Source organism: Cynocephalus volans, chromosome 17 (assembly GCF_027409185.1).
Source record: "Cynocephalus volans isolate mCynVol1 chromosome 17, mCynVol1.pri, whole genome shotgun sequence".
Classification (NCBI taxonomy): domain Eukaryota; kingdom Metazoa; phylum Chordata; class Mammalia; order Dermoptera; family Cynocephalidae; genus Cynocephalus; species Cynocephalus volans.
This window is the reverse complement of record NC_084476.1, coordinates 11,828,675-11,853,356: the sequence shown is the minus strand read 5'-3', so window position 1 is coordinate 11,853,356 and position 24,682 is coordinate 11,828,675. Positions and strand designations below refer to the sequence as shown.

The window sequence follows — 24,682 nt, the reverse complement described above, 5'->3', positions numbered from 1 at the left end:
CGTGTTCTGCTCTATACTCGAGAAGATCCATCACGAGCCTCAGAGCACTCCAGACAGGGGGAGGCTCAGGTGAGATGAAACAACAAGATAAAGAGGCAGAGAGAGGAGGCAAGGAGGAATATTTAAGTTGGAGCTTCTTGCCTGGGGCACTTTTGAGTTATACACTTAAACACCTTAGCAGCCCTAATTTACTATATCATTTTCCTACTGGGTCATTAGATACTAAGTATCAGGTCTTTATTTCTTCTTCAGCTCCATGCATGAGTGGCATAGCATAATTATTTATTCTTTCATAAGGAGGAACAGTTGTCTGCAGAAATTACTGCCTTTTTGACAAAGAACATTTAAACAGTCCTATTTACTTTTTTTTTTTTTTTTTTTAAAGATAACCTGCTACAGCATAAGGAAACCATATGTCTGTGTCCCTGGCTTACAAACTCTACTTCCATAGAAGAAAGAGTACTGAATTTTCTGTCTTTACAATTACTGTACACATAAAGTAGGACTCTCTGTTCAACCCTATAACCATAAGATTCTTTAGTTTATTTTAGCCTTTGGAGAGCATTTCAGGTTAGAAGAACATTAAAAACCCTACTCCATCTAAAACACATATCGGTTTCCCTTTTCCACAATGCAGCTCAGGACAGGTGTATGTTGCTTTAAGGAAGCTAGACATAAAACATTAAAACTGACACCAATACAGACAAACTGTGCAATTACAAAAAGAATTCCTGGCTTTATATCCAGATTCACCACAGGGTTCCTTTAAATGCTGCACTTCCCTAGTGCATTTAGATCTCAGAATCAATGAACATTTCTGTTTACAGAATTTTAAATTTGTTCTCCCATTAGGGTTCTAATAAGCAACATGGTACAAATAAAAAAAGAGTACAGGCTTTGAGGTCAACAAAGCCTGGGCTCCAATTTAGATTCGCCATTTACTTATTGTGGAAATTTCAGTAACTTTAACTTCTTTAAGAGCAGAGGAAAGGGAAGCTCAGAGAAGTAAGTACCTGATTACACATATAGTTATCGTAGTTCCATAATTCTAAAATGTACCTTTTTTCCTTCACTTTTTGACATTTCTAAAGTCTCATCTGTAAATAGACATAATAAAGTCTACTTTCCAGGAGTTTTGTGCAGATTAAATGAGGTGAGATCTATATGTACACAAAAGGTACTCAAAATATCAGCTCTCATCCTCTTGGAACAGATAATGCTTTCGCAAAGACCACCTCCACCTCTGACACACAAATCTCCTTTAAAACACTCTTGATAAATAACAAATTCATTCGTACACAATTTTTTAGGTCTATCTGGCATGACGATAAGGCCTGCCATGTGCAGTGTTGCAGAGACTGGCGCTGCTGCAGCCGGTGCACTTTAGGTCATAGGCTCTGAATTCCTCTCTTCCCCCTTGCCCTGGTTTCCCAAGTCTCTGCCTGATCTCTCCCCCTCTGTCATACCACAGTCATTAACTCTACATTTCTTTCCCTGTTTCTCTCCAGTTCTTGTTCATATTCTATGTATGCCCCTTCCTCTCTTTGAGCTTCAGTGTGTTTCACAGTAGTTAAAAGTATGGATTTTATTCTGAGTGCAAATGGAAGTCACTGAAGGTTTTGGAGCAGATATGATCTAACTCATATTTTAAAAGATCTCTCTGGATGCTGTGTAGACTGGAGGGGGCCAACAGCAGAAACAGGAAAACCAGCCAGGATGCTATTTCAACAGTGCAGGTGAAAAGTCATGGTGACTTGGACTCATCCAATGGAGACGGAAAACACTGAATGGATTCAGGATATATTCTAGAGGTAAAACTTATAGGACTTGCTAATGGGTAGGATGTGGGAAGACAGCACAAGGAAAAATTCAAGACTGGATATTTGGGTCAGGCAACTGGGTTGATGATAAAACCGTTTACTGAGCTAGGCACCTGCTGCATCACAGAGGATCAATTTTACTACAGTTTTTTGTTTTTTGGAGGGGGGGGAATTAAGGAAATTAAACTGCAAAGTAATCTGAAATGTTCTTTTTATATTAATCTATGGTAAGCCACAGCTTTGAAAGGCACAGCCCCTCCCCCACCCCTCAACTCTTCACATCTTAAATGTGAGGGTCATCTCTAAATGTCAATTTCTGAGGGAGGAGTTGCCTAGGCACCCTATATGATGCAGTGAGCTCTCTCTCTCTCTCTCTGGAACATACTGTGAAAAGACTACTACAGTTAAGTACATGAATATTAACAGAAAAAAAACCCTGGTGTTCACAGTTATGAACTGATGAAATAATTACAAATAAAGCAAGTCAAAATTTTAGATCAGTTACAAGTGTCTGTAACAATATTTTATCCTAAAAAGCAAAATGACTTTAAAACCTAATGGTTTCTACTGACAAAGCTATTTACCTAAACAGAGAAGAATTCTTCTGCTCAATCAAACATTTGACCACCTTCTGATTTTTTACAAATGAAAACTGTGAAGGACGTGCCAGAAGGAAGGACAACAGAGTAAACATTAGGACTGTCATTAAGCCCATGCCTTGATTTAATAATGAAATAGTTTAAGTTCTAAATTTATCGTTATTATTAAATGAAGAGTTGCAGAGTCAGTGTGGAAAAAAGAAGTTAAAGGTTTGTGGGAAGGAACAGAAGTGCACTAGTGCACTGTCAGGCTACCAAAAGATTTCTAAAATCTTGTTCTAGTACAACCAACCTCTAATGAATAAATAGGGTGAGAACTACTGACTCCACGTGGCACATTTTGTTTAATTTTAAGTAGTATTTCCCCCTTTCTCACTTAAGTAACAGTAGTAAAGAGATCAGCATTGTTCTACACTCAATCGGGTAAAAGTTGTTTGTAAAGAAGGCTCAGGGGCCGAACCCGTGGCGCACTCGGTAGAGTGCTGCGCTAGCAGCGCGGCGACGCTCCCGCCGCGGGTTCGGATCCTATATAGGAACAGCCGGTGCACTCACTGGCTGAGTGCCGGTCACGAAAAAGACAAAAAAAAAAAAAAAAAAAAAAAAAAAGAAGGCTCAGAACTCTACTTCTGTCCAGACATAGGGCGTGAGAGGCACATTCTTCCAAAGACTGTGCAGATCATTGTGGTAGCAATTCAAGAAGTGCAGGATGAGTGTTTCTAACCTAGCATCTCTTCCCACCAAGTTCATGACTAAGTTCATGTGTTATAATGGGTAAGTAGTATTTCACACCTAACTGTGAGCACCAACACATTTTTTTTAAGTAAATGTACTTATATTTCCCTCTATGACAAGAGGATTTTCCTCTATTCATTAATCACCCTCCAAAAGAAGTCGACTCCACAATTCAAAATTCAAAAACACAAAATTGTACCCTGCTTTTACTAAGCTAACTTTAAATATCTTTACCAAACTGGATATCCTTCTATTTCATGAAACCAGACTTAATAAAGTGATAGAAAGAACTACTTATTTTAAAAAGCTTTTTGGATTAATGGACAGTAATTTATGTAAACGTATAAATCTCAATTGGCTTCTCTAGCATGAAAAGGAAAAAATAATGCAGAGCACTGTTTTCCAGATAAAAAGTCCTAACTCTTTGCCAAGGATATGGCAAAGACTCTGATGGGAATCACAGAGATGTGTATACCAAGGTGAACCTAAATAAATGTGTGTATGATAAACATGGATGCAGGGGACAGACCTAGACAAACAGGTATGCAATTGGACAAAGATGGCTGGAGACGGAAGACAGACATCAATCCAGCTGTATCCCAGTAAGTTCATAGGAGTTTCATGGTCTAAAAAAATCTGTGACAGCAGAATTTCTGTTATGATGGTTAGAAAAAATTCCATCTCCTTCTTGGACAATTCAGAATAACGCATGCTTAGAATATAATGAATTATATCACAAAATACACTACTATATAAAAAATTTAGGGAAAAGAGAAAAGAACCAGGATCCTAAAGGAGAATGAATGCTTACTAAATATCTTTAAATATTTGAAGCTGTTTAAAAGCTATTAGATTGGCACCTGTAACCCCAAAATATCTACTTTCCCTTGGCAAGGACAAGCTATGCCTATTCAATCATCCCCTAAATGCAAATAGGTTTGACCCCCATGCGATGGGTAAAAGTCACCCAAAAAATGAACAAAAGAGGTGTTTGGAAAAACCAGAACACCATTCATCCCAGCTAACGACTTGTTCATTATGAGTGATGATGGATAAAGACTTCTCATGCTGAGATGAAATCAAGATTTATATGCATTGTTTCCTCTCCCAACTTGTGGGAAGATCATCATCATTTAATTCTATCTCTGCGGCCAGTGATGGGCATCCAGAGAGCTGGTTATCAAACGGCGCAGTCAGCTGGCAAAAGCCGAAACGTGCAGTTGGCACATCTGGACGGAGCCGCCACAGCCGAGGGTGAACAATGACTCCTGGCAAGCATCCAAATTGCTTGCAGACGCTAGCAGGTCTCATCTACAACAGCCCCTACCAGCATCTCTCTCTCTCTCTCTTTTTTATGAGAATCAGATTTTCATTGCTCCATTCAATTGCTCTCCTCTGCCATTTTTTACAGCTCTTATCGTTCCCCTGGAATATGGCCTTGAGACAGCTCATCCGTGTCCTTCACTGTGTTATCTCTTCTAACTTTTATTAAAACTTCAGCTTTCATCTGAAGATAGCTAATTAAATCTGGAACAGATTATATGCCTCCCCTTAAAAAGAGCACAAAACTATTTTCTTCAACCTGAGCGATGCTTTTCTTCCTTTCCAAAAGGTGAAATGAAAGGTGTTTAAAAAGCCGCTTTATTTACAAAGCTAAGATATTAGACATGTCATATATAGGTTGATTTACATTACAGTTGTCTGTGGTATGACAAGTTTTGGGGCTATTTCTCAAAATAATTGTTTCTCTATACTAGTAATATTTTCTTCCTATATTCTTTAAATATCATAGTTAATACCATAAGCCTATTTTCTATACAAAGTTGGGTAATGAGGAGTTAGAGATTAATAGGTACTTGTGTGCATCAAGAAATTTATCTTTTTTTAATCCTTTTTTTTAATGGTTGCCCTAACATGGTACAAATGAAATTTTTTCTTTTTTCATACCCAAACACTAGTAACTAAAAGTTCTTCCATGAAAAATTATATAAACACATGAAATTAAAAGCAGGGATTCAAGTTTGGGATTGGTTTGATTTTCAAGACAGCTTTACATCAACACCAGCTAATCTTTAGCCCAAGTAGCTCTGTCTTAATGTCTTAATCTACCACTTTTTTTTTTTTTTTTTTTGCGGCTGGCCAGTATGGGAATCCAAACCCTTGGCCTTGGTGTCATAATACTACACTCTAACTGAGCTAACTGGCCAGTCCCTATCACAAATTATTAATGATGGAGCTTCCATAACAGATATGAACACATTCCTCTCATATATGCCACTGACCCAGTCCCTTCCTGAGGCCCACGGGCAGCTTAAAATCACTTTTTTGTTGTTCACCTGCTAACCAACCAACACACACACCCTAAGCCCTTTTAACCAAGGGTTAAGCTTCTATTGCCAGGATAAGATTTAACTATCCCACCTGAAATTTTCTGGGATCCTTTTCTTCGCTTCACTGCCTTTAGCAAGATTTCCTTCATGGTGACCTTTGTGTTGTCCACCTGAATAAGGGAGAATCCATGAGCAGCATTTCTGCAGGAAAAGACAAATATTAAATCATCACCAACATTCAACCAGAGAAATGTTATTACTATCTTCACTGTGTTTATGAAAGTTATAAAGTAAGGGTACACTGTAGTGACAATTACTTGAAAATAGGTTGAATAAATTTACTTCTAATGGATGGGGGAGGATTCTAGTGCAAGTCGTTCCAAATGAAAGAGAGGTTGGCATTAGGGAAGGTTTTTCTAATTTTTTTCAAATGGAACCTAATCGATCTGTGTGGGTAATACCATGGGTTCTTAGTGTTGGCTCCCAAGCCAAATCCTGCAGTAAGGACTGACAATTTTAACTTAGCTTGTGTCAGCAGATGTCACTGCAGGCAGGCACTATCCTCATAATAATCTCATGGAGCCCCAGAGGAACGACGTCATGGGGATGGGGGGAGGGGGAATGAAATTACCCCAAAGCAATTTAGAGTAAAGAAAAGAAAGAGATCTTCCTAACTGGCTAGTAAAATAAATAAATATATATTTAAATATAGTCTGCATACACTACAGTAGGAATGATTTAATCTATTTAGTTCTAGAAAGTCAAACAGAATATTAGCTGAAGCACAAATAATTATAAGACAAAACACTAACACTACTTGTAAGCTTCTAGTCAATCAAATTTCGTAGGGGGAGGACTTCATCTGGATAGAAAAAACAGCTAAGGAACAAGTACTTTAAAAACAGAAGCCCAGGGCCAAGCCCGTGGCGCACTTGGTAGAGTGCTGCGCTGGCAGCGCGGCGACGCTCCCGCCGCGGGTTCGGATCCTATATAGGACTGACCGGTGCACTCACTGGCTGAGTGCCGGTCACGAAAAAACGACAAAAAAAAAAAAAAAAAAAAACAGAAGCCCATCTCCTGGGTGTGGTATAACTTCACTAAGACTGTTAATTGCAATAGCAAGTATCACAAATACTACTCACTATGCTTGGGCACTGGAACAAAACAGGCCAATTCCAAGTAGCTCATGCAACAAACAGGACCCAAGTTTCCAACTATGGAACATAGGAATTACCACAAGGAGTTTGGTAGCATTCCCATTTCCCCATAAGAATCTCAAAGGGGAACATGGCCAAAAAACATGGCAAGACTTCATACTAACAAGAAATCTGAAAGAAAAGCCAAGCCCCAAGCTAAGCCCTGGAAAAGCTTTCCCGTGGTAGGACAGGCTGGGAAGGGGACTTAAGCTTAGGTTGGACCCAACCAGGTAGCTGGCTCTCCACAGGGGCTGGGGCCCAATCTCAAACCAGGGACCTAATTTGCTTCCCTAATACAGAGACATCTCCACAACCCTCCTCTCCATACGGCTTGCTGTTTACTCCTTGACACTCCATTTGTTAAAAAGCAAAAGGCGATGCTGCTCTGGCCTGCACAATCATCCATTTTAACTTGGTCAAGTTCTTGCTATTGAACAGCAGGCCTGAGAACTGTCAAGCTAATTTTACTGAACACTCTGTTAGTGAATCATGCCTGAGTCCCGGCCATTCTTTACCTCAGAAGCTGGACCCTATCCCAGAACAATCTTTAAAAGTTTATTTTACTGATCAAAGCAAAATAAGAAATAGCTCTTTTTTAAAAACTATATTTAGGGAGCAATGCAGTAAGTGATACTTTGGCAAGAGTACTGAAATGTAAAGTGCCTTGTGCATTTATAAACTTGGGGGTATTTGCTCTGGCACTAGGCCAGTATGTGTTTGGAACAAATGCCAATCAACCACGTTCAGATCTGCCTTCCCTGCTTTCTCCTCAGAAGTCAGTCTGCGCTCCATCTGTGACAATATGTTGAGCAATGGATGAGTAGGGCCTAAAAGGGAACACGAGGTCTTGGATATTCACAAACTAGTACTGGCCTAGACCTCACAAACTTCCACCCACCTGGGTTCTGCCTGAACTATTTTAGATTTCAGTCTGCTTATAAACTGCTTATATTCTCTCCTAATCTGCTGCTGGATGATCACATTATTTTAAGCCAGTATATTTATTTTTTTCAGGAAAGGCAGACTAAAAGCTCAAAAGGAAGCCTTGTGTTTGGACTAACTTCCATAAATTAAAAGTGTCCTTTTAAAACATTCTTGAACAGAGGAAAATCCCCAGTTTGTATTTTTCTGTCGTTTTACCAAAACGTACTTGGGTGACAAGGTTAAAGCAAGCAGAGGAAATCCCTGGCACTTATCATCCACAGGCATTACTGATAAATTGTGTGGTGGAGGAATAAAGGATTACCTTCTGTATTTTTTCATTACACTTTTCTTTTGTTACAGAATACATAAATCCATTGTGGCACAATGTAATATGTATCACCATGCTACACCTGCGGACGCTTCCGAGCGGCTGCCATGTCTGTGCAGTCAGGAATGATAAGTGAACCACCTGTGAATGTTAACGATAGTGATCATTCTGAGGTAACTCGGCTCTCCATCTTCCTTTACAGCCTCCGTGCTGAAGCCAGGGTAGCAAGGTTCATGAGAGGAAAATGAAAACAACAGCGTAGGGAAGGGGCACGCACGGCACTCAGAATGTGCCTTCACGAGTGTGCAGTATCTTACTCTGGGGCTCCATTTTGGTAAAAACGTGCACATTAAAAGGAATAAGAGGTTCTGCTCTGTGTACTGCACACTCGACCAGACCTAATGAAAGTTTCTCAGGTCAGTCCCACATTCCACTCCTTTCCCTCTAGACAAACGCAAACTTTGTATCTTCTTCCATGTTTACAGCACATCAGGGAGTAAAGTGGGCAATGTTTTGTTTTTTGAGTAAAACGCTTGTATGTTTCTAAAACAAAAGAGTACAGAAGATAAGTGGTTCTCAGCATCCTTCTAGGTGCAACTGTTAAGTTATGCTCCCATTTATTAACAAATGGAAATGGAGACTTGCTATCGTAATTTTCAGCTTGACTTCCAAACATTCTGGGTTTTATGCTTCATTTCCTCATGTCCTGGATTTTTTATGGGCTTTCTAAAAAGACTATCGAAATACATCTTTTAAAGCCACTTTTATTTACCGTAGGGCATTGGGTCTGGTACTGGGTCTGACAACGATCTTGGGGGAAAGGCTAGCAGCATGTAGGCAGCATACTGCTACTAGTCCCATCTGCCTTCCTCTGAGTTGGGACCTGCGCTCGGGGGACCAGCCCTCAGACAGACAGGCAGGCTTCATACAGACCTAGAGTCTTGGCCCAGAAATGGCTGCTTCTCCTGCTCCCCTCGTGGACAGCCAGCTTGTCTTCTCCCAGGGCAGGGCATTCTAGGGGCACTGAGCAGAAGCAGCTGCCTTCCCACAGCTCCTTGGGCTGTCCTGTGCTGGGTCTAGGATGAAACTCCACTTCAGGGAGCTGACTAAATGCTGCCAGGAGTGCCTCAGTCAATTCAAAGCTAGGTCCTGTCAAGTCTTGTAACCACTGAAAAACGCACAGGCATTTTAAAAAGAGATTACTCACTTGAGGAATTCAGCTCTGTCCCAGTGCAAAGCCACTCAGTTACCACAGAGAAGTTTTTAGATCAGCATTAACTCCACACAATGAGCATTTCTCTACTAAGTAGTACACCAGAGGTGACAGGACACGCAGAGGAAACGGGCACAGGTCTTTATCTGAAAAGCTTAGATTCCATTTATAGGAACAGAGCTGGAACCCAGAACCCAAGTTGGAAACCAGCATATGGGAGAGGAAAGAGCAAGGGCTAGGAGTTGAATACCCTCTGACTGAAATCCTGGTTCCACGGCTATCCGAAAGGTTGCCTTAACATGTGCAACCTCAGCTGCATCCATGAAGTGAGGAGGCTACTTCTCTAAAGAATTGTCAGGAGGATAAAACAGATAATAAATGCCAAGCATCTGGCACTAAGGCTGGCAAGTAGTAAAAGGAGTTTACCAATGTCAGTTCTCTTTTGTTCCTTTTGTCCCAAGTCATCATCCTAAGAGAAGAGGCCCCATCAGCCTCTCTATCCCCTACCTCCAAAGCAGAGATTGCTTATTTGGGGGAATGAATCTTAATACTCATTGCTTGTAATTGGGAATACAGGAACATTAAAATATGCGACTTGCTGGGCTTGATAGCAACATTCGGGGACACTGTCAGTGAGCAGACTCTGGCACAGGCATCAAAACTTCCCTGAAGCTCAAAGGACAGCACTCTGGGCTCAGTTTTCAAAGCTTTAATTTTTGACAGAGTAAACCACAGAAGCAGGTATGTTCCACCTCAGCTTATCTCACTGGCTTGGATGAGATTGATGGAAGCCAAAAATCATGGAGGTGTTGCAGAAAAATTCAATGAGATTTATTAAGAACTTTTTGATTTGCACAGTACAAGTTGTTCACTGTTGAACAATTACAACAATAATAGCAGCAACTACTTACTATGTGCCCGGTGCTATTTTAAGCTTTTTAAAAAAATCTGTATTAACTTACTCAATCCTACAATAGGTACTATTATTATACCCATTTTACAGAAACTGAGGCTAGTGGTATTAGAGAATTTACCTGAGGTCACTCATCTATTAAAGATCCTATTCTGAATTCAGAAATCAACAATATGGTTCAGTGAGAGAAAAAGACAAAGAGGCCAACAAATAATTATAGTTCTGTGTGATAAGCACAAAACCCAGCCATGCTGGGATGAGGGGGGTTCACAGGGGCCTCTTAGTGGAGATGAAGTCTCAAAACACAGTCATTGGTTTGCTCTAAACCATGCTAAGAAAGATGGTAGCAACACCAGAAGGCAGCAGAGCACAGCAAGCTCTGGAAAAGTAGCCTGGTGCAGAGTTCCAGCTCTGCCTTCCTCAGGAAAACGAAAAAAATCACTCTAATTTTATTTCCTCATCTACAAAATGGGGGTAATAATAATTCTTAGATTGTAAGACTGCTGTAAAGGTTAAATACTTCTAAACTATTTACCATAACACCTGTCATATAATAAATGCTTAGTAAGCAACAGTTAATATATTTTAACAATGGGCTTTTCTTCATATGTACAAAAAGTGATATATAATGATGAGGCAATGATAATCAATATTAATTGAGCGCTTACTTTGTTTATTTAATCCTCCCAGAAAAGACAGGTGCTACTATCAGTCCCATTTTATTACAGAAGAAACTGAGGTTTGACAAGGTTAAAACATTTGCCTGGAGTTATACATTAAGTTAATAATAAGTTACACAGCTAATAGTAAGTCCTGGAAGAACCAGAGCCTGAACCCAGTAGGCTAGATTTCAAAGCCTGTATTTTTAACCCCTCTATAACCCCACAAGGAGTCTTAGGGGCTGAGGGAAAGAAGAGATTTCCACAGAGCACATCCTCCAGACTGGAACTACTGACCAATCCATGGAAAAAGTTCAACTTCCACTGTAACAAATTCACTTTAATTATAAATGTCCCGACTCAGCCTAACCATATGACCTACAAGATCCTTTTTTAAAAGACCTTGGAGAATGTCATGGTTTCATGAACCACAGTCTGTCTGTAGAGGTAAGAAAAAGCTGCCAAGAACAGTACTCAATACTCCAGTCCTGACCAGTTCATAGTAGTGATGAAGACCCATACCTCTAATTCCCAACTTGCTATGATCCCAATCCTGCACATGTTCATTCTCCAGCACTTATGGTAGAAAATGAAAATATATGAGCAAGAGAAAGCCTTATAATAACTGCAGCATGACTGCTTTAAAGTAAGTCCTTGGGGTATTATTTTACCCATAAAGAAAGTTTACACTAGTGTGAATGACACATTTTGTTTCCCCTTGCACTGACCAAATTTTTTTAAAAGATCAAAGCACACTGTGTGAGCATGCAATGTTTGACATTGTACAAAGTACTCTTTTTCAAAACAGACATTTTCCAAAAGCACAACTCGCTAGACTAATGGGCAGTGAGAAGCCAAAATGACTGCCCTCCGCCTTCTCCTTGTGTATCTTTGCCAGAGTCCTTGGGACTTGCCAAATCTGGTCATGCCTGCTTAGCTTGCTCGACTGATTGTGCCAGAAAAGAAAATAAGACACAGATGTATTTGAGCTCTTTGAGATGCCAGTAAGAGAGACAGCTAATGGCTTCATTTCGACCCTCCCCTTCCAGCTGGGCACAGGTGGGGGATAATGAGGTCCCTCTCCCTAATCAAACTCAATTATTTACTACTCTATATAACCGCAAAGACATTCACATTCAGTTCAGAATATAAAACACACCATGGGTTACTTCCAACCACTGCCACTGGGTATTTATAACAAACTCAAGTGGCTAACAGTTTGCCTTGGCAGGAGTTTAAGTGTGTAAAGTTTTGCAAACTGTTTCTGTTCAAATATGTCCTGCCGAAACGGGGTCCCAGGCGGGGTTCCATAACTGTCAGGTCAGTGAACTGCATAACATCTGAGAATGTATTCACCATGCTATGCAGACAGGATCTGGAAATCAAACGTTTCGTTCTATCGCAACCTTCTGAGAAGCATCACCATTTTTCCAACAGCAAGACTGACATTGTATTAATAAACATTACAAGTCACTAGCCTGACACGTACATAGCAGCAGCTGACAGACTCCAACATAAGCTGAGGGAAGAACAGAGGAAATCAAAATGAGACATAGTAACTAAACATGGCCAAAGGGGGTGTATCATGAAACAAATCACATTAACTTCAGAAATATGAGTCCTAAACTTTTAAGATATATAGTAACTAAAGCAAAAATTTGGTAAAATTTTTGGAACTTAAAGTAAGTTGATGGCTATCTAAAATGTGTGCTTTTACTGTAGGAACAAAGCCTGGCACAATTTCAACAGAAAGACATTCCAGTGAGCAAAACATACATATTTAGCTTGTCTGACCTTTAAATTCTTAGAAGTATGTAATTAATGCTTTCCATCTTTATTACTTGCTCCAATATTTCTGTCACTTTAAACAGACACAAAGAAAAATCTTTTCTTTTCTCTAGACAGTAGCTGTTGCCAAAAAGGAAATCAAGTCAGATTTACAAATACAAAATTAAACAAGCTGCATATGTTATATTTTCATACACAAAGACAATCTGGACAATGAAAATGTTTGCTAATACAACAGAATGAAAAGAAACAACACACAGTTGGTCCTCTATGACTAGAGCAAACAATAAATAACTAGGATATAATTTATACCCATATTGTCAGGCCTGGTTACAAAGAACATCTTCTTTCATTCCTTATTCTATTTTAGCTCTGCCCCTTACTGAACAGTATGCACTTGGGTAAGTAACTACCTGTCTCTGATCTTTAGCTTATATACTATAAAAATGAGGTGCTTATAAGGAATAAATGAGATAATGGCTACTAGAGGCATGAAACTGAGTGTGCAAAAATGCTCTTTTCCTTTTTCTTCTCTAGACTGCAAGGCAATATCACATTAAAAGTAGGAAAGGCTTCAAGCTAATGACACCCTTTAATAAAGGGTTGGTCACACTGGGTGTGTTCTTTGGAGATATCATCAAGAAAGTAAACTAAAACTACCAACACTTTCGAAAAGCCCTCATACAGGACAGAACATGACTCTTAAAAACACAGATCCCCTTTCCCTTTATGCGGAGCCAAGAGCAGCCAAGGCAGTCTCTGGTAGCCCTCCTGGCCACACCGCCCAAGGCAGCCCAGCTTCTGGTGCAAGACCTTCCATCATCTACCTGATGGTCCCTCAGCCAAACAGCAAAACCCTAACTGGATTCCATTTGCTCTGCAGCTCTTGGTTAGAACTGTTGCTTCTTCATGTTCATCTAGTATATTAAACATTTTAAGGAAAACACACATAGAGGAGGGCAGTTTAATTGCTTACTGATTTCTGATATAGGGAGATTCTGTCCATTTTACTGGCCTTGACTTTTCTTCCCTCAAAGCCCTTCTTTTCCACTCCAGAGTAGAATCCTGTGTGAAACTTTAATGTCAACACATGTAATATATGACAACATCACAGCTGCTTTTTTCATTGCTGTTTTTGAACTCAATTCCGTTTCATAAATTCTGAATGAATTAGTCCTATAATAGGGAATGGACAAAGCTGAAAGACAAGGCAGGTCCCACCCCTTAGGAAGCACCTAGTCCACTCAATATTATCCAACTATGTCTAAAGGAGTAGTGGGCCTTGGCTTGGTCATTGCTGGCAAGGAGCATTTCACCAGACATTGGGCACCATCTAAGACCCAGGTCTTTATCTGGCTTTGGGGGCCAGCCAAAACCCTCCCATTCCTTCAACCTCTTCTTTCTCCCCTCCCACAGTCCTGATATCCAAACACCTTCAATGCTTAGGCTCAGAGTAGGTAGCAGTCAGCAAGTTAGGGATTCCTGTTTATATACACATTTGCTCTGTCCAAATCAATCAAGAAAAATGGATAGCTTAGAAACTCACTTGCAGATTTGGTAAAGGAGGCAGTTTCCATTAGCAGGCTCCTAATTCGCAAGTTGTTACAGTAATCCATTCACCTTCCCTAAACAACTCTATTTGCAGGGGTTTCCTGGGATCCAAGGACCCTGGAGGGGAAGGCTGGATCCAGCCCTGACTTAGTAAGGACATCAGAAGACATCCAACTCCACATTCTTTTCCACAGAACACTTTTCTAAATAGGGATTCATTTAAGGTAATAAGTTACCTTAAAGGAAGGTTAAACCCCATTCACACCTTAGCATGAATTATTCAGACTGATAAATGTCCCACAGAAACAACAAGAAAAGCAACACTTCTTACATACCAGTCTGAGCTAATATTAATCCTCACAGCAGCATTTCCTGAGGTTCAAGGACCCCTAGCAGTCAACAGATGAATTCAAAAGCTGTTTCAGAATTTAAAATTTTAATTGCTTAATGACAGGGATACATTCTAAGAAATGTGTCATTAGGTGATTTCAACGTTGTGCAAACAACGTAAAGTATATAAGGGATCTTTGAAAAGTTTATGGAAAGATTCACATATCTTTTAATTCCATTTCTTCATGGAATTAAGGTTTTTTTTGAGGTACCCTCGTACTTACTCAAACCTACATGGTATAGCCTACTGCAGACCTAGGCTACATGGTATAGCCTATTGCTCCCGGGCTACAAATCTGTACAGCATGCTACTGTATTGAATATTGTAGGCAACTGTAACACAACAGCTACAACATCACTAGACAATAGGAATTTTTCAGCTCCATTGTAATATTATGGGACCACCACCATATACAAGGTTCACTGTTGACAAAAATGTCGAAATTCAGCAAATGACTGTATATATACACACACATATATGTGTATATATGTATATCTAAACATCTATATCATATACAGATGGACATCTACATATATGATTTTCATGGAACTAAGAGCAAAGTTATATATATATCACCATATATTATATATGCCATATAGCCATATATATTATATATCTATGCGATAGATAGATATAGATGTAGGCCACTCCCTATCTTTCATGCTCCCCACTCTCTACCCAGCTAGGGAAGCCCTGAGATACTGCTTAAAGGAGAAATACCCAGGAGTGCCACCTGGCCCTTATCAGACAGATGTGAACAGGAAATAGATTCATTGGGATAAGCCGGGAGTTGACAAATCTAGCCCATGACCATTCGTCTCTATTGTCTAAGGCTACTTTCACACTATAATTATAGAGTTGAGTTACAGAAACTACATGGCCCACAAACCTAAAATATTTACTATCTGGTCCTTTACGGAAAAAGTTTGCCAATTCCTGGGATAAGTTGGTGAGATATGGTTGTGTGTTCCAGCAGCCTAACAGACTCAGTGAAGGTAAAATGGCATTACTGCAAGCTACACGCAAAAACAGTTTGTTGAGTAGAGAAAGATGGTGGGAGAATTCAGTGGGCAACCTTGCTGATCACTGAACAATTAGTGCTCTTTGGTGCCCAAAACACACTGTGCACAGGTATCAATCAGGCAGAGGCATCAATCAAGCAGAGAGCCTACCTATGTACAGACCAACCAACATCAGCAGAAAGCGGTGTGACTAACTGTCCTGGTTTACCTGAGACAGGGGGTGGCAAGGGGGTGCTCCTGGATATACGGCTTTCAGTTTTGAGACAGGGAAAGTCCTGGGCAAACTGACACGAATTGGTCATACTAACAGAAAGTATGGTGGGACAAATGCAAAGAAGACTTTCCTAGTAAAGAATGCTTATTACTGGGGGCGGGGATACACTATAAATCAACTGACCCATTAAAATAATGGATTGGTACAAATACATTCATTGCTTAAAAGAACAAATAATATGGTAATCATGGTGTTTCATATGAAAATCAAAAGAGTCACGTTGACAATAAAACATTCAACACCCATTAAAACCAACATCAGCAATTTATTTTCAGCAAAACATCATCTTTCATATTAAAGTTGTTAATGTGTATTTTATTAAATGTTATAGTTTACTCGCATTTAATTTGAAACTTTGTTTAGGTTGTATAAAAACCCGGAATTTATAGCTAGAACATTATAGAACTTTACAGTTCTACGTATTCAAGTAGCATTATAATAAAACTAATCTGGGTAAATACTGAAGCTTCAAGAGAATTCATTTTCCTTTGAAAGAGTTCTGTACATTACATATGCTTGAGAAAACTCCTCACAATTCCATGAGGTAGTTACTATTTCCTGCATTTTACAGATAAAGAAACTGAGCCAACGTTGTCTACAGTCACGTATCAAAAGTCACTAGTAAAGCTGAAACCTGAACTGAAGTTTGCCTAAGTTCAAAGCTTGTGCTACCTCATTTGAAGGGAAATATGGTACATTATGGTCTCCCGGTTGGGTGGTGTGAGGGCCTTTGAAGGCCAGAAGGCAATCTGGGGCTTCCTGGTATTCAAAAGGCTCAGAAAGCAAGGTGGGGACACAGTGCTTGGCCAAGGGTCCTCCTGGCAGCCTAGAGACACCGGAAAGTTCACTCATTCCTTCTCTACAAAGCCCTGTGCTGGGTGCTAAGGGTACAGAGATAAATAAGGCTGTGCCCTCCCAGTCTTCAAGGAGTTTATGGTCTTGCTACTATCTTAGAGGATGTCTGCTCGCACAAGGACTAATTTGAAAGTCTGCAGATCCCCAATATCCACATCCTGCCCATGTTCAGTTAAAGTTATTCCAGCTTTTTCAGTCCAGCTGAGCAATGTCCATCTAAACTCTGCTCCTCCTCTGCTATAAAAGTAGGAGAAGAAGAAAAATGTAGAAGCAGAAAAGAGATCTAAGCAGTTACCCATTCTAGAAATATTTCTGTCATACATATAATGGAGCTATGCTGGGTGGTATGGGGCACAGACAATCCAGTTCCTGCCCTCAGAGGGTTGTTTTATTAATAACAACAATAATAGAAGCTAACAAATAATGCTTATATATGCCAAGCACTGTTCTGAGTGCTTTACATTTTTAACTCATTCAATCCTCACAACCAGTCTATGAGTATTATTATCCCCATTTAACTGAGACACAGACAAGTTAAGTAATTCATCCAGCATCACACACGCTACTTAAGGACAAGGTCAGAATCTCCACCCAAGAAGTCTGGCTCCAATGATGACCGTGCCCTTACCTACTGCACTATAGCAGTGGCTGAATGTCAGTTTTAAGACAGTGGGAGTCACTTGACTGACTCAACAAACACTAGCTTTATCCCCCCCACCCCCACCTCTCAGCAGGGTGGGTGTTGGAAAGGGCATGGACTTTAAAGTCATACACAGGGTCAAACACAGGCCTGAGAATACTGCTTGGCCTCAGTTTACATGTCTCTAAGTTGGTCATAATAAAAACTAGGCTATTTTGAGGTTAAATGACATAACATATGATGACTCTCTATTGTCAATACTACTTCCCCTCTTTTGGCTTCAGTTAAGTTAAGCCCGGCTACTTCCTGTCCCTTCTCTACTAGAGATGCAAGGAGGAAAGGGGGGGTAAGTAAAGAAGGAAAGGAGGTATGACTTTACTTATTTTGCTGGGCTTTGTCTCTCTTCAGACACATCCCTGAAGATTCCTGAAAATCTGCTTCGTCCTGCATTGGCAGGAGATGATTTTCTAACTTAGAATATAGACCAGAAAGGCAAATGGGAGGTTGCTGAACCAAGAAAATATCCACAGGGCAAATGGTCAGTAATCTGTACTATTTCATCAGACAACTGAGAGGAAAAAAAACCCCAAATTTATTGACACTTGTTCTAAATGTTCACATACAAAGATTTCGCTTTACCTTGTATTTTCATAAACACTACAGACCTGTCAAATAAACTCTGTTGAACTTTAAAATAGAAAAACAATTGATAGGGGTAGGGGTGACTAGGGAGGTTTTTGGGAGTAGGAGCACATGGATGGGAGTAATTCAGGAGAAAAAACAAGAGTATTAAATTTAAAGTAGAGTGGCTGGCCAGTTAGCTCAGTTAGTTAGAGCATGGTGTTATAACACCAAGGTGAAGGGTACAGGCAAGCCTCCCCAGCACCCCCCAGTAAAAGCCTTTCCCTCCCCCCAATCTCCAGAAGGTGGGGTTTGTAAAGAGACACTGTGTAGTACTTAGATGCCTCTCTTGGGAAGCCCCAACCTCACTCTATTGAAAATCACTGATTAAAGTCTCTTGCTTTGAAAAGGACTTTCAGTTCAAAACACTGCTATGACTATATGGTAATATTTATATAGTAAAAACTCTTCTAGTCACTTATTAATAATCAATAAAAATGCAAGTAAAAACTACTGAAATGCCACTATATGCATTTTCTAAAGTAGAAAAAAAAACTATTTATGACAATACCTTGTGATGGTAAAACTGAAAAAAAAAATGGCTTAATGAATTCTTTTGGTAGCATTGTATTGGTAAATTTTCAGAGGGTTATTTGTCAATAAAAAGTTAGAGTCTAAAAATGTTTCTACTCTGACCAATAATCCTACTTACAGGAAATGATCCTAAGAAAGTTATTCAACAGAAATAAAAGGAACATAGATAATGACCATCATTATAGAATTACTTTTTAAAACCCAAACAAGAAAACCATCTAAATATTCTGTGACAGGCTTCCATTACATCCCATACACTTTTTTTTTTATGTTGCTTATCACATTTTAATGAGTTGGTTGACAACTGTCTCCCCAGTAGATAGTAAGCTCCCTAAGAGTAAGGTTGTCTGTCTAGATCCCTGGCACAGGGATCTATAATAATATAGATTGTGGGAATTAAGAACAAATATCAAAATATAATATAATGTTAAATAAAAATAATGCAAAACATATGAACGTTAGGAGTGAAACTGTGTAATATGAGCAGGTACTTCAAAAAGTTCATGGAAAGATTTGTATTCTCTTTTTGTTTGTCTGTTTGTTTGCTTGTTTTGGTGGCTGGCTGGTACAGGGACCTGAACCCTTAACCTTGGTTTTATTAGCACCACATTCTCCCAAGTAAACAAACCAGCCAGTCCTATATTCTCTTGTAATTCTATTCTTCCATGAATTTTTTGAAGTACCCTCATATAGGCATGGAAATTATACTAAACTGAAAATAGTTATATTAGAAGAGTGGGATCATTAGGTAACTGAAATTACTTTATACATTCTTTAAAGTTGTTGTTTTAGTGCCTCTAAAATGAGAAAGAAAAAAACTGCCAAATTTGATCTCACAGTAGGGATGAAATGGCCATTGTGAAAGCTTGAGGAGCCACTCCCCAGCTCACCTGAAGGCATTCAGGTATTTTTTCTTTGCTCAAGGGTAGAAACACCCAAAATACTGATTTATTATATAGAGTATAACCCTATTTTCAGTAAAAATCTCAAACAAAGGCAGTATGTTTTAAAGAGACGGGGAAAAAAAGTCCTCTAAAGCAATTGCTCTTTTGGATAGTTAATTTGCTGGTTACTAACAGCAGGGGGTGCCAAAGAGATCACTATTGTTGCCAGAAGAAGGCCAGGAGAGGGACAGCAGAGGCCTAGGTTAGAAAAGCTTAGGTTAAGAATGAAGCCCCAATGCTGTAGGTTTTCCCTTAACTGGGTCATGTGGGTAAAACACAGAAGCTCTACAAACCTGAATGGACAAACATTACATTTTTACTTTCACTAACTTCTGATATTTAGCATTTCCTTTCATTGTAAGTGTAGGCAACAAATCACAGTAGTATTAGCAGTGCCAGTGACTCAGTCATAGCTAACACCACGGTACATTACAGTCGCTGCAGATTTCTCAAGTACTATTTACACTCGTCATCACTTTGAAACAACAGATTTGCAACTGGATCTTGTTATTTAACCTATTAGTAAAGCCATACATATTACTATAAAATAAATTTGATAACTTTAAATATAACACAATTATTTAATATTCTAGTGAACTTTGTTTTATGCATTTACACACTTTTCTAAGAAAGGCTTTTATAGGCTCTACCAGACGGCCAAAGGCACAGAAAAGGTTAACAATTTTTTCTCAGTCTAACGGAAGGCAACTGAGAGAAAAATCAAATTTGATCTTAAGTCACAAAAGAGAAGTGGCCACAATGTAATTTTCGTCTAGTTTGGATTCTTTGAAGAGAAGAACGCAAACCCGGAAGTTTTGCTTCACTGGCCCCAAGTGCACCAGTATTTCCAGAAGACTGGTTCTAGATATGATGTTCAGAGATCTACCTTGCACAATTTGCCAACGCAAGACAGTCTCTGCCTGTAGCCTTGGTGAAGAGGCATGAAATACAAGGCAAATATTGTCCCCAACAACTCTCTGTAAGTAATCACTACATGTGGACTCTCCAGATACCAGATATCACTCATTTGATAAACAAAACCAAAATCAGATCCAAAATGCTATGAGGTACGGATAAGATACTGAGATAAATAATGGAGTCAGTACTCACATTCGAACAAAGAGAGACTCTTTGGAAGTCAGACCAGGAGATGAATACTTTTCAACCAGGGCCAAAGTACTGAAGCCAAACTTATGAATGGGCTCGTTGGAATCTAGTGGGGGGAAATCAGTGTCCACCTCCCCGTCATCCTCAGCAATATGCAGGCAGTAGGCACTGACATTGTCACTGAAAGGAAAAGCAAAAAGGTGAGTAAATACCAAGGTAGGGAAGGGAAAAGGAGACCAGAGGTTATGGTGTAAAGCAAGCAAACTGAGGGCACTACTGATTCTTCCCCAAGACTAGCAACATAATTAGAACCCCCAGATACTCCTTCATTTTATAGAGAAACACAAGGCAGTGCAAAGCAGAGAAAAACAATGTGAATGAGAGTCTTTATACTACTCTGTTTTTCCAACATTTACTGAGTATGTTATAGGAAAGACACAGAACTTAACCCCTTAGATCAAAGGTAAGATTTAGTATCATCCCTAAAGGAAGCTTACACTGAAAAGAAAAACGTAAGCACTACAGTGGCTATAATAAAAATGTAAATAAAATAAATATCACAAAAGAGATACTCACAAAACTGTAAAGAAGGAAAATATTATTTGTGAAGAGTTAGAGGCCTTTGATATATGGTTATAGGAAAGCAAATATCTGGGCTCTAGCTTAGAAGTACTGAAGGTAACCAAGACCATCCACACAGTTCTCCTCTCTCTAAAGAGCACCTAAGTCACTTGGCATGATCTGACTCCGAACACTATGGATCCCTAGCAGAATAAAAGCAAATGACCCAATTTATCCTGACACAGACACCTGGCCCTTTCCACTACTTCTGGATATTTCTCAATTCCCTAGAAGGTCCAGTCAGTACTTCCAGATTCCAGTCTTACCCAGTTTAGAACCAACCCAAACCTCCTTTTCCCTCTTTGGGGCAAGTAAAAAGTTGATTTGTTGAAAAAGGGTGGGAAACTATACTAACATATGGACAATTTAAAACTGAAATCCACTGAAACAATTTAAGATACCCTGTTCTAAAGTTGAATTGTGAAACTACAAATCTACTAGCATTCAGAAGCATGAATCTAACAGTTTATAAGGCAGTAGAATTCTTAATTCTACAGCTTAAATTTGGAGTTTTAATTACATGATTGATGCTTAAATTAATTAATTGTAAAGTGTATGCTAATTGTTTAATTGGTTACTTGATCTATATAGATCATTTTTTGAATTAAATGAGTTGATTTACAAAGTTTATTGATTGGATGTGACAATGAATTATTTCACTGACTACCTGATTTGCAATTTTCCCAATTAATTTACAAATCTTTAGCTGCAACTCTGCTTACTGAGAGAGAGCCTACTTCAGGTGATCTATACTGAGTCTGTCATGACTAAGAGATATTTATTATATAAAACAGGTAATAAGGACAGACTGAAATTAATGGAAACTGTAAATTTGCTAAATGGATGGGTAACAAGAAAGTAATCTGGCTATGTTTGTCATTATAAAATTCATGTATTTGCAATGCTGCTAAGATTCATTTCTGAATGGTATGGGAAACTTCTGGATCTTTGTAACAGGATACAAACTTAAACACAAAACAATTGTAGAAGCAAAAGAAAGCACTTTAGATGAGGAAAATGTCCTGGTACAGTAGCTAAGAGCTTTTTGGTCAGAGAGACTTAAGTTCAAATCTCAGCTCCAAGGCTCATGGGCTACATGATTTCAGAGAACAAGCTTCACCTCCAGTTTTAGTTTCCACTTCTATAAAAAGGGTATAATCACTTAACTCAGTGTTGAAAAGATTAGATGAACTGATATATGTAGTGCCTAGCACATAACAGAAGTAAAAAATAAATGGTGAGGAAACTATAATAATAAAGTCAGATGAAGACTAACTTTTAGAGTTATGTCGATCCTTAAAAATTGTGGATGCATATTAGAGCAACAAAGCAACAACGAAACTGAGCAGCATGTTCTCACAACTGTAAATAGAGTTACATGTCCACTGTGCTGCAGCCTTGGGCCCACTATGCCTCCAGGCTTTTATGAACAGAGCAGACACTGCTGGAACCAGCAACAGACAGCACAGATTACTTACTGCCATGTAAATCCACCTGAGGAATGTCTGGAATTCTCTAGCTCCTCAGAGGTTCAAGGGCAAATAATAAATCTATTGATCAGAGCAGAAAGCCAAATGCTGATGTCAGAAGAATTCTGCTTTGATTGTCATGGGATGTCCCCAAATCCCCTCAAAACAAATTCAACAAATGTCACAGGCTAAGATCTGAGAACCAAAAGGTTCAGTGCCAAGTGCTATTATTCTCCCCAGTTCTTAAATACAAAGTGTGAAATCATTCATTCAAAAACCATTTGCGAAGTGCCTACCCTGAGCACTGGGAACACAGCAAGGAAAAGAATGATTCCTGCTAAGTTATACAAGACTAATGGAAGTCTTTTCTGGGTCATCAGTAAAGTTTAGCAGCAAACAGTGTTCCAACCCTTAAATGAAAATCTGAGGAAACAGTGACTAAAATCTCATAGTCTATGCATGAACTACTACTAGTTTGTAGAACACAGTACTAATACAACACTATTATTGTCATTAGCTACATTTATTGAGTACTGTGTGCCAGACACTGTGCAAAATAGTTTAGATACATAAGCTCACTGAATCTTTATAATATTTCCGTGAAAGGGTCATTTATTATTATTCCTAATTTACAAATTAGAAGACTGAGGCTCAATGGGGTTAAGTGGCTTGCTCAAGATTAAACAGCATGTAAGTTACAGAGCTGAGATTCAAACCCAGGCAGTCAAGAGCCCTCACTCTTGATCCCCACCTATCCCTCTGCCAAAGCCTTGGCGTGTCAAGACTTCCCAAGGCACTTGGGAACCTTCACTCCTAAGAAAATGCCACATATTTTGACAAGAAGGAGAAAACCCTGGCACATTACTTATAAAAAATTAGAGGCTTAGAAAGATTTCAACCTCTTCACTTTTGCAGATGGGAAATGGAGACCTAGAAAAGAGGAGTAACATGCTCATGATGACTCAGAGCGAAGCTGGTCTAGAGAACAAGTCTCCCTACTTTTCTGTTCCATTACTCTTTGATCAAATCAGAATTGGTGGTATTTTGAAATAGGGAGAGAAAAGAAAAGGGGCAGCTCTGGTCCCTGACTCAGGAATCCCCCAAATATGAACATATGGAGCTTCCAACATAATGAAAACAGGGTACCTTTCTATGACGTAGTTTGGTGAAAAGAACAGGGAAAACTTTTGCAGTCACATCTGGTTTTAATGCTAACTCAATCAGTAACCAGCTGTGACCAAATCTCTCTGAGCTCCATTTTCTTATCTGAAAAAAGCTTTCCTTGATTTCTCTAGGAGAATCCCTTGTTGTCCTATGGAACTTGGTCAGTATTTCTGCATATCACCAATCACATTGTTCTTTTTCCTATATATACATCTACATTCTCCTAAAGAGCAGGGATTCTTATACTGTCTTTGCATGCTTACTGAAGAGTGAAATGGCTGGCATTTAGAAGGTACTTAAATATTTGTTGAATGAATGAATACATGAATGTGTAGCCTGAATCATTCTATGAAAAAAACATAAGGGGAATTATTAATGAGGTATGTGTTAATGAGAAGAGGGGAAGTAATAAGCTTTTCTTTTTCTTTTCTTACTTGTCACAGTGGTATCTGTTAACCAAATAGAGCTTTCTAGGCAATACACATGTGTCAGAGATTGCAGCTCAAGACAAGGGAAGAAGGCAGCACAGGAAGAGATGAGGATGAAAGAGGAATTTTTACATTCCATTAAGATATGAGTACTGGCATCTCACTTTTTTATGGAGAAAAAACAGTGAGAAATGATTACAACTGTGTAAAAATTATCAATTGTATGCACGTAAAAATACCAGATACAAATGTACCAAAAGGTTTACAAAGGTTATGTATACATTTAAGTCATGGGCACTTTTTTCCTCCTAATTTTCTTTTTTATTATTTATTATTTACTGAGACATAATTTACTATATGTATCTGTGGATAACCGCGTTGACTATTAATAACTGTGTGTAATATGTGATGCTCAAATCAGGATAATTAGCATATTCAACCATACACAATGTAATCATTTTTTGTGGCCCTTTACCAGTTTCTCAATACCCACGCCCCT

At 39.1% G+C, this 24,682-nt stretch overlaps 1 protein-coding gene across 1 annotated transcript in view; it reads right to left on the bottom strand.

Moving 5' to 3' along the window:
* Positions 1-24,682, bottom strand: part of MAPKAP1 (MAPK associated protein 1) — a 245,487-nt gene that overhangs the window by 87,180 nt on the left and 133,625 nt on the right. The window contains exons 6-7 of the mRNA XM_063081856.1: positions 20,505-20,681; positions 5,573-5,682 (exon numbers count right to left, since the gene is read on the bottom strand). Coding sequence (XP_062937926.1) covers positions 5,573-5,682; positions 20,505-20,681 — 287 coding nt within the window. The remainder of the gene's footprint in view (positions 1-5,572; positions 5,683-20,504; positions 20,682-24,682) is intronic.